This window comes from Centruroides vittatus, unplaced genomic scaffold (genome assembly GCF_030686945.1).
Source record: "Centruroides vittatus isolate TY-2023 unplaced genomic scaffold, ASM3068694v2 contig_439, whole genome shotgun sequence".
Taxonomy (NCBI): domain Eukaryota; kingdom Metazoa; phylum Arthropoda; class Arachnida; order Scorpiones; family Buthidae; genus Centruroides; species Centruroides vittatus.
This window is the reverse complement of record NW_027122239.1, coordinates 1,419,419-1,429,297: the sequence shown is the minus strand read 5'-3', so window position 1 is coordinate 1,429,297 and position 9,879 is coordinate 1,419,419. Positions and strand designations below refer to the sequence as shown.

Sequence of the window (9,879 nt, the reverse complement as noted above, 5' to 3'; positions counted from 1 at the left end):
TACGATGTCTGCACTCATCCATTATAAAATGTAGTTTCTTTAAAGATTAAGTTAAAATACTCCAACATGAAATTACATACTTAATACACTATAATATGAATAAATGGGCGTGTCAAATACACTGAATCTGCATATAAAAATCGTTTTTGCTACTCTAAATAGCTTTTATTTCACTTATAATTAATGATGATAAGTACTGACCTTCCTGATCAAGAAAATTATCTTGCTTTCAGTCAAACTAATGTTGTTAGAAGCTAACAATCAGTAACAGTCAGATTTTTGTGACAAAGCAAATGACTTGCTTTTAGTCACCAGTAATAAAATTACTATAACAATTAGCCCTAATAGAAGTCTTACATAAGCTTACGGAAACTCAATTTATCATTCAAAATGATGCTAGTGTAATAATAGGCACTAACGTTAATATATTTGCAACAAAATATTTATAAAAGGACAATAAAAGTAAAGTTTAAAATTTGTTTATTAAAATTTGATTTTAACAAACTTAGTTTTAAAATGTTAAAGTTTGATTGTGAATTATTCCAATAAATCAGGAAAAATAAATACTAAAATTGAATTTTTTCCTCGAGATAAATCACAAATTTTTTTTTACAAGTGTTATTTAAATTACAGTAATTTAAAGAATGGAAAAATTAACATTTTAAAATTTCAAATTACACGATTTGTACTGATATACATTATATTTACATGTTAAGATACGTACATTATATATATATATATATATTTATTTATTTATTTATTTACTGTATATATAAATATAACTATCCACAAATTTACACCGTCTCTTCGGTATCGTTCTCCGTTTCGAGTTTGTTCTCGTTATTAGTTTTGGCACGTGCGTATCCGTTCTGGTTTTCGGAAAAATAGTTGGCCGTTTCGAATAACTCGGGTGGCTCGTACTGTAAAATTTTTTGATCCGGAGAAGGGTTCTTTTTCTGCAAAAGAAATCAAAAGCTCTAGACAATCTTTCTAAAAATTACCGAAAAAAATTATAATAAAAAACATACAGAAAAAAGAGGTTTCTGCAAGGATGTAAACAATTTCTTTACAGAACTGTTACTTAGTTGGCACTCCGCATCATTCATTCTTTCTTCCATCACATCCAGATTTTTTTGTATCATGTTGATGAATAACTAAAATATTGAAATTCTTTTCATTATTTTCTTCTTTTATTAAATATTTATCTATATGAAAGAGAAAGGAAAAAACCGATTATATTTTAAATTACGAGCGGCTCACTTGCAACTTATCTATCTTAACAAATAATTTTTCTAAATCGCAGACTTTGGCATAAATTTCTGGAAGCGTGTGGCCGAAACACAATGCTCCATCGCTTCTTACCTGAAATTAAAAAATAAGATTTATTTTTAGTTTAAATGTATTAGATATCCAATTATAAATTGATATAATAAGTTTTAGTTACATCATTTAAATTTTTCCAAAAAATTTAATTAAGCAGCGATTGTTAAAGTGTTTTTAATAGTTAAAAAGTGATTATTTTATGTTATAGTTTATAAGAAAGTGAAATAAAATTTCAAGATACATAATTTTATTTTTAATAAGAAAATGTATTTATTTTTTAAATAAATGATCGTGAATTGGGTTTTTAATATAAATATGTCAATCAATTTAGTAAGTATTAAAAAATAAAACAAAAAGCAAAGTTATACACTGTTTAGACATGCTATACTTGTACACGTAATACTACATACTATATACACATTAATTAGATAGTTTATGTTACAAATTTGTTTTTTTCAAGCATTGTACAGTCAATTCCTGACTTAGTAAGAATTTATCTGTCCGGTTCAACTTAAAAAAAACATGATTATAAAAAAAAATAACCACTGTGGTTCCATGTCCCTAGGCCTTGATCAAAAATAATATTAGAAGGGTAAGATTGATGGCAAAATGGCATCTTGCCATCAATCTTGCATTTCTTATATCTTTTTGTAAGGTATTTGTATCAGCATTTTGTCTTAATCTTTTTGTTATGCATTTCAAAGCACACTTTTGTAATTTTTTCCATGAATAAAAAAAACAGCAAATATGTTAAAAAACAAATTCTGTTTATAAGTTTATTCTTTTTTCTTCAATCAAATTCAGTGCACATAGTTGCGAATGCTGCATAAGCATTTAGGGAAATTTTAACTTGCAATAAAACTTGATGTATATAAAATTTCCTGAAACAAAAGCCTGATTATATTATTTTTTGATAAAGCATAATTACTTTCATTCTTAAATAGAGTTAACAAATATTAAATGCAAGAAACCTCAAACAGGATCAGTTTTGGTAAAGCTAATTATGAATTTTCAATGCAGAAATAATGATAAAGATGGCTACGTCATTTATTTCAAAATTATTTGGTTACATCGGCAATAAATGATAAACACATATAAGTTTAATAATAGGAAAAGAGCAATGTCGAATTGTTAAGTTGGTCTCATTAGACTGAACAATTTAAATCCACCTAATGAAAATTTGTAGAAAGAAAACCTTAGTCTCATTAAACAAATTCAATGTATCTAATTTGCCAGAAAAAGTATCAAATAAAGATTCTAACAATGCATTTGCATTACTTTCTACATTCTTGCAATTTTCTTTATCTTCTTGAGAATAAGAGTATGTTGTTCACATGAAAACATCTGAAGTGAAAATAATTTTTTCTCCTCAGTCTTAATATAGGCCAGATTAACTGTAATTGGTATCAAGATTTAGACATTGTTTGGTCACTTTTGATTTGGCTTTAAAGATTAAAAAAAAAATACCACTATCAAAAACTGGTATGTTTTTGTAAATTTTTGTTTATTCAATAGATGTTCATTAATCTAGCAGCTACAGGACTCAGGTCCTGTAGCTGCTAGATTAAATTACTGGACGCTTTTGTATTTTTTGCAAAATTCATTAAGTTATATGTGATTCAAAAATTGTAGATATTGCTGTATATTTTTTACCTATGCTGTTGAGTGCTTCCCATTTGATTATGCATGTTCTTTAGTCAGTCTGAAGGTAATACAGTACATGACTATACTACGTTAAGATTGAAAAAGTACAAAAATTCCAATGAACACGTTATTGTCTAGAACAGCGTGACTTACAGTAGGGTATTTTTAGCACACCACACATCCAAACAAATTCAGATTCGTGAAATAGCATGCTGGATTATTGGCGTCGGCTTAACAAACTTCCGCCGTACTTCCTTTATTCAATTTTATATTTATAATTCAAGATCTCATATATTTACTTTATCATCAGAACAACAAATTATTAATAACAGATATCAATCAAATTAAATATTAGAGTGGATATTTAGTGAATCTTGTTTATTAATGTCAATATAAAAACAATATGTTATGAATATTAATATGTTGTTGTAATGTGTTTCATAATCTTCTTTTAAAGTTATTTTATTAATAAAGATACAAAATATAAGATCAAAACTTACCATATCAATCAATCCACAATACTCATCCATTCTTGTTAACATATCTTCAATGTTTTCTTCAAGTACCTGCTTCTGAAGAAAAATCTTTTAAAAATCCTAATCAGTAATTATAAAACATCATGCAAACGTTTACAAGGCAATTCAAAAGACCGATAAGAACAGATTAGTGAGAATGAACAATTTTGACCATGCTAACAGTTTTATATAAACTTTAACACAAAATTTGTAAATATTAGTTAAATAAATTGAAAAAAATATATTTTGCTTTTTTGCAACTACAATAAAACCCCATCAAAATGCAATAAGTAGAGTGAATTCTTTTAACCACCACATTGTTGCAAGATTGGTTAATGAAAAATGTAAGGTGGTCTCTTCCAGTTACTGTATGAAGAAAAAAATGTTTTCAGTAAGAATGAAAATAAATAAAATTAATCCAGAGCAGTTAATTTTTCTTTGGACAATAAAAGTCCATTTTGCAAACTAATTTAATTATGTACTATATTAAGTTTTCACTTTTCATGTTAATATTATATTGAAAAATTAAATTAGTAGTAGACTTGACAGTATGGTAGTTTCCTTGGTCGCAAAAAAGTAATGTACTGTCAAAAATGTATTTAAGCAAAGATAGTTTCACTAACTGTATACCAAAAAGAGAAAGGCATAAAAATGTGGAAGATGGGAGCCAATAAACAATTGTGTTATATCTAAATTCATGGGGTTTTACTTGCATCTTTGTTTAATATATAAAATTTTTATCCGAATAACTCGATCTGGAACGTATCATAAATTCCCAGAGTAAAAATTGACAAAGTTATTGTGACGTTGTCACAACGCTGCTGGGCTGTAAGTTTTAATTAATTTAAAATATGTGCTCTTCTTGATTTTAGTCGTGTCTTGCCCCTGTACATCATACTTTCCCCAATAACAATAGTCGTGCCAGTCATCTATCCTAGAGAAAATTGAATTGAAATCATGTGACTTCTGGTCCAGACCAGAAACTCATATATAGTTAATTGGGGCCACCTGCCCCAAACTTTCTACATCTGGTCTTGACTTTCATATATCTAATTCCATTTTTGAGATTAAGGAAGGGCAAACAGTGAGGCTGCAATTTGAAAATTACAGCCCAATAATTTATCAGTGAGATTTTATTTCAGGTGGCACCATTTATATTGCATTAAGGTTATAAGTTAGCCTTACATGTGCAATGAAACCATAGCTCCAAGAACCATTCTTTAAGAGTATGGCTCTCTAGAACTTGTTTCTTACAGTGCTGAATGATTTGAAAAAGTTGATAAAAATAAAAAATTGGAACAGTATCTAAATCAGGTATTAAAATGAATGTTTTCCTTTAAAAATAATTATGTAGACATGAAGTGCATTTATTTCCAACATGAGGGGACAGGTAGTCTTCATATAACACAATAGTCAAGTTCCTATGAAATCTTGTTCAGGACAAAATCATGTTATCAGGTAACCAAAAGCAATTTTTTAAAAGTAAAGTAAACCATTTGTAAAAATAAAACAAGGATATTTTATTCTGAAAAATATACTCATAATAACTTTTTCCAATGAGAAACAAGTTTATAAATTCCCTTCTTAAAAAAATTTTTTGTCTTTAGAAGGAAAAAAGTCATTCAACTCCTTTACTAATCGCTCTTAATTTTGAAACTGTTGATTATACATATGATTGTCAAGTGACAAGAAATGATGAAAATCAGATAGAGAAATCAGGTGAATATGAAGGGTGGGGTAGAATTTCTCAATAGAGTTGTGAAACTTTTCCTTAGCCATTCTTGAAGTCTAGAGTTTGGCATTATTATGAAGAAACACAATACCTTTGCAATTAATCAGTGCCAGCTGTTTTTGGAGAAACTTCTCATGTACACATTGCAGCTGAGCAGAGTTCCCTGTGATTGTTTGGCCCAAAGCTTGCAATACTTGTTACATTCCACCAAACACAACAAAATTTCTGTTGATGAAATACTGGGTTTAATACGGAAGGTGTAGGTTCCCCAGAAGATAGTCAGTAATAAAATGGCTTGTTCTTATAACAAAAAAGAATTAAGAAAGAAGAGCTTTTTGTTTTCTGCCATGAGTTTGTATGGAAGCCATTTGCTTAATTTGTATTCTTTATCCAGTCAATTCAAGTACAGATAAATGGTTTCATTATTCACACCAAATATTTCTGCAAGCTGTCCACACACTTGACTTTGATGGCATTCTTTAATTCATTGTCATCAATGACTGTTGACTGTCCTTTGGTGACAAATGTATCTTCAAGATTCATCCCCGATGCAAATCTTTTACATCATTTTCGAACCACACACCCTTTCCTTGTCCAAATATATGCATATCTTTCAGGAGCTTGTGCAGCATTTGTCCCAAGTTTAAATTCATAAAGAAGCAGGCTCAAATAGCTATATCCAAGGCTGTGGAGTTGGTAGATTTTTACACGACTCTGACTCTGACCAGGGGCGGATTTGTTAACAAAGTAGGCTCAAAAATTCTGACGTCATCACATGACCTCAGAATAAAAGCTTCAATAAATAGCATTCTAATAAAAATAAAACATAGAAACTTTTTTATTTCAAAGCTAGAAGAATTAGTAATGACAGTCAATATATAAATATGTATTCGATAATTTTTTCTTTTTTGGCTGTTATTTATAACAGAGGGAAAGTGTAGCAATCAGTCAAAAAATGACCCCATCCCAAGATTTTTACATTTTTGGACTCAGGACACCTTGAAATGTCAACATTTACAAAAAATCTGGGTTTTTTTTTTTCCTGTATGTATGGCTTTTAGACTGTGTGGGGCACAATTTATCAATAGTTCAGCTTGTTTGAAGATTGACAACTTCTGTGGTGATTTTTTCGTCCAATGGTTCTTTTAATTTTAATATTAATATTTGAAGACAAAATTTGCCCAAGTAGGGACCACGAATTTTGTCTTTAAATATTAATATTAAACTTCTGTGGTGTTTGATCAATTTTCATAAAATTTCTCTCCATTTTTAAGGTTAACAAAAAATAGACAGGCAGACAGACGACACTACTAATGTATAGGTCCGCAATTTGAAATTTGCAGCCTAAGAATTCATACAAAAAGATATAATTTAGACAAAAATGAATATTATTTTCAATTAATTTCTGCAATAATAGTATAAACAGTGACAAACTATATAAATACTTGGTTTTCTATATCTAACAGCTCAGGTATTCTCATTTTGGAACAATAAATTTTAGTTACTAAGAATGTTGTTTTTATCATTCTCTCCTAACTCAACCTGGTCACTTCTCCATTCCTCAAAAGCTAGAGGAAAGCTGGGCACATACATCTAGTTTTTAAAAAAAATTTTTATTTAAAATTAAAGCAAAATAATAATAAAGCTAACAAGTTGCGCATTATCCTATGGGCAGAAGGGCAATTTCCTAAGGTTCTTACAAACTGCAGGCAACAAATTACTCTTTTATAAACTCTTTATTGTAATAAGAAAATCTAGATTTAAATCAGGTGCCATATCTGAGGACCCTAAATTGCCAGTGTGGCACAGACATCATTTTCTCCTAATAAATACGTCTGGATTCAACATTGTATGGGGCCCCTAATTCAAATTTGCCTGGGTCCTACAAAGCTATAACATGTTACTGGAGTTGCCTAACTTTTTAGGTAAAGTAAAAGATTTTTATATAGTAAAACCCTCTTAAAACATTTTTGAAAGGACCGGCTCAAAAAAACGAGTTAAGCAGAAAAACATCTTTGGCGGGAATAGCAAAAACACTTTTTATAATCCAGATGTTTGATTACAGAAGAGGTACAATAAAATATATTAAGTATAATTTTTTAAAGTAAATAGTTTAGTTTTTAGTGCAAGCTTCTAATTCGCATGTAACAGTCTAGGAAAACCATCGCATAATATTTGGACCAATACGGTAGATATATATATATATATTTATATTTATACTTGCAGTATGATAAGAAGGGAAGAACGTTGTTGATAAGTAAAGATTCCAAACGGAGACTGCCTATTTATACTGTTTTTAAAACTACCATTAGCCAACTGACTTTTTTTTCTAACCAATCACAGCAAGAAATTTAAAACTTTAGTTAGTAGTAATTTTTGAATTCAAATACAAAATTGTTTACAGTTGAAATTTGTCAGCCAATCAAAAGCATGATTTTAATTTCCAAACATTAAATAAGAAGGAATTCAAGGAAGTCGATTAGAAATCGTCTAACTGTCGATACTGGAATCAACCATAAAGAATTTCATTTGTAATCTAAATTTTGAAATTTTAAAATTTCTTAGCATTGGGTTGTTAAATTAATTAACTTCATAAATTTCAGTATTAACTCCTGATATCAGTAATATCAAACATTGCACTGCCCTTCTATCGAGACTATTGGGATTTCACGTCGGTGACCAACATGATCGTTTTAAGCGGGTAAAAATTGTTTCATGGAATCAATACTTTCTAACGTCTTATGAGGGAATTTTTAACAAGAGTCTTACGGGAACAACCGAAGAGAGAGTGGAATGATGAGGTAAAATTTACCAGGCCCCGGATTCACAGGAACCCTGACTTCATTCCACAACTTTCTTTCAATCATTCCTGAGGCCCATGTATATTTTTCCCCTGGGCCGGAGACATCTTTTGCCACCATTGCTTATAGACATAATGATGATACTGCAAAATTTGAACAACTTAGGAGAAGAAACATTTCAAGCAAGAACATGCTAACCGAATTTTGCTGTACTATTATATAATAACAAAGAGCTTAATTTTGAGGGGAGAAACGAGTTTTATAAAAAATTGTGAATGCTAATAATAAGTAAACTGTTCATTAAGTCTGACCACACTGGAAATATGACACACGACCTCTTCTATGTCTCCACCCTGTTGACCTTTAATTAAGAACCAAAATTTAATAGCATTAATGCCCCTTTATACATAAGCTACAGTGCCAAATTTCGTTTCTTAAACTTTACCCATCCTGGGATATTGTTTAATATTTCAGAACAAAGAATAAAGAAATTAAACAAATTCAACACTGACACTCCAAATGTGTAAATTTGCAAAAACACTCGGAGGGTCAAATTTGACACGATTCCAATACTTTTCCGTTTTATATATATAACAAGATGGGAAAGTAAAAAAGAGTTGAAATCGGGAGGATTTTTGACGACTGACTCCAATTCCAACTCCACAGCCCTGGCTATATCTGAAGCTGACATTTTGACATCTGTTTTCACATTTATTGTAAACTACTACACAGTTAATATTTTTAAACAAATTTCTGTGACAGTCGAAATTTGGAACATAAATAACAAAACTAATTAACATTCAAAAAGGTAACTATAAAACCACATCAGACTTTTTAGCAACAGGACGTATGGCACTATAAGAACCAGTACAAGTGGCATTATGTTTCAAAAGCTAACAAAAAATACACCATTTTGTTTTTAAACTACAGGAAACTTACTTGTTTACATGTTACTATTTTAAAAAGTATTATTATATTTTGTAAAATGTATGTGTTTTGGTTAAATTCTACCTAGATAACCCCAACAGCTGTGCTTCCGACCGTTCGTGCTCCCGATGGACTCCTCCCAGAGAGGAGCCGCCGGCAGGCCGCAGCGTGTTTAATGCCACTAGTTATCGATTCATGGTAGTTCTTGAACAAAATTTAAAAAAAAGGAAATGTCTACTAAAAATATAGTTAATCTAACCTAACCAACCAAACCAAACCAAACCAAACCAAAGTGCCACCATTGGGACTACCTAGGTAGAATTTGACCAGTGTTTCAGGTAATATACATTCATTTAATTTTCTTCTCTCTATGCATCGTACTATGTTGCTCTATGTTGTGCTGTGTTGCTCTATGTTGTGCTGTGTTGCTCTATGTTGTGCTGTGTTGCTCTATGTTGTGCTGTGTTGCTCTATGTTGTGCTGTGTTGCTCTATGTTGTGCTGTGTTGCTCTATGTTGTGCTGTGTTGCTCTATGTTGTGCTGTGTTGCTCTATGTTGTGCTGTGTTGCTCTATGTTGTGCTGTGTTGCTCTATGTTGTGCTGTGTTGCTCTATGTTGTGCTGTGTTGCTCTATGTTGTGCTGTGTTGCTCTATGTTGTAACAAAACATTAAATAATGTGTTTCTTTCTAGATATGTTTGCAATCATTCATATAAACATTTAATAAAAAAAAAAAGTGAAATATTTTGATATACCTGTTTGGTAACGTCCAAATGCATATATTTGGCATAATCGCCCGATAATTCTCTCGCCAGTTTCTCTCTTTCGTTTTTATTTTGCGAATCGTTTTTCTCCCCGTCGATAGAATCAATCCCCTCTTCCGCCATTTTGTAAACAACACGATCGATAGTGTTGCCAAATGTCTGCCTGTTTATACA

At 30.5% G+C, this 9,879-nt stretch overlaps 2 protein-coding genes across 3 annotated transcripts in view; both read right to left on the bottom strand.

Annotated features, from left to right (window-relative positions):
* Window positions 1-9,879, bottom strand: part of LOC136977011 (serine/threonine-protein phosphatase 4 regulatory subunit 1-like) — a 425,271-nt gene that overhangs the window by 147,336 nt on the left and 268,056 nt on the right. The gene's annotated exons all lie outside the window — the stretch shown is intronic.
* Blos4 (biogenesis of lysosome-related organelles complex 1 subunit 4) lies at window positions 464-9,844 on the bottom strand. Of its 2 annotated transcripts, none has more exons than XM_067272535.1 (5): window positions 9,697-9,844; window positions 3,468-3,539; window positions 1,261-1,362; window positions 1,029-1,154; window positions 464-956 (listed from the first exon to the last, which is right to left on the bottom strand). In XM_067272535.1, exons 1-5 carry the CDS (start codon window positions 9,826-9,828, stop codon window positions 795-797), a joined length of 594 nt encoding a protein of 197 aa, XP_067128636.1. In that variant the 5' UTR covers window positions 9,829-9,844; the 3' UTR covers window positions 464-794. The 2 variants fall into 2 exon arrangements, with proteins under 2 accessions (XP_067128636.1, XP_067128637.1); XM_067272536.1 differs by having other exon boundaries at window positions 3,468-3,536.

Coding starts and splice junctions, on each gene's coding strand:
- Blos4 (XM_067272535.1), bottom strand. CDS start 9,828: ATGGCGGAAGAGGGGATTGATTCTATCGACGGGGAGAAAAACGATTCG. Junction 1,363..3,467: donor ATTGTGGATTGATTGATATG/GTAAGTTTTGAT, acceptor TTTTAATTTCAG/GTAAGAAGCGATGGAGCATT. Junction 1,155..1,260: donor TTAAGATAGATAAGTTGCAA/GTGAGCCGCTCG, acceptor TCAATATTTTAG/TTATTCATCAACATGATACA.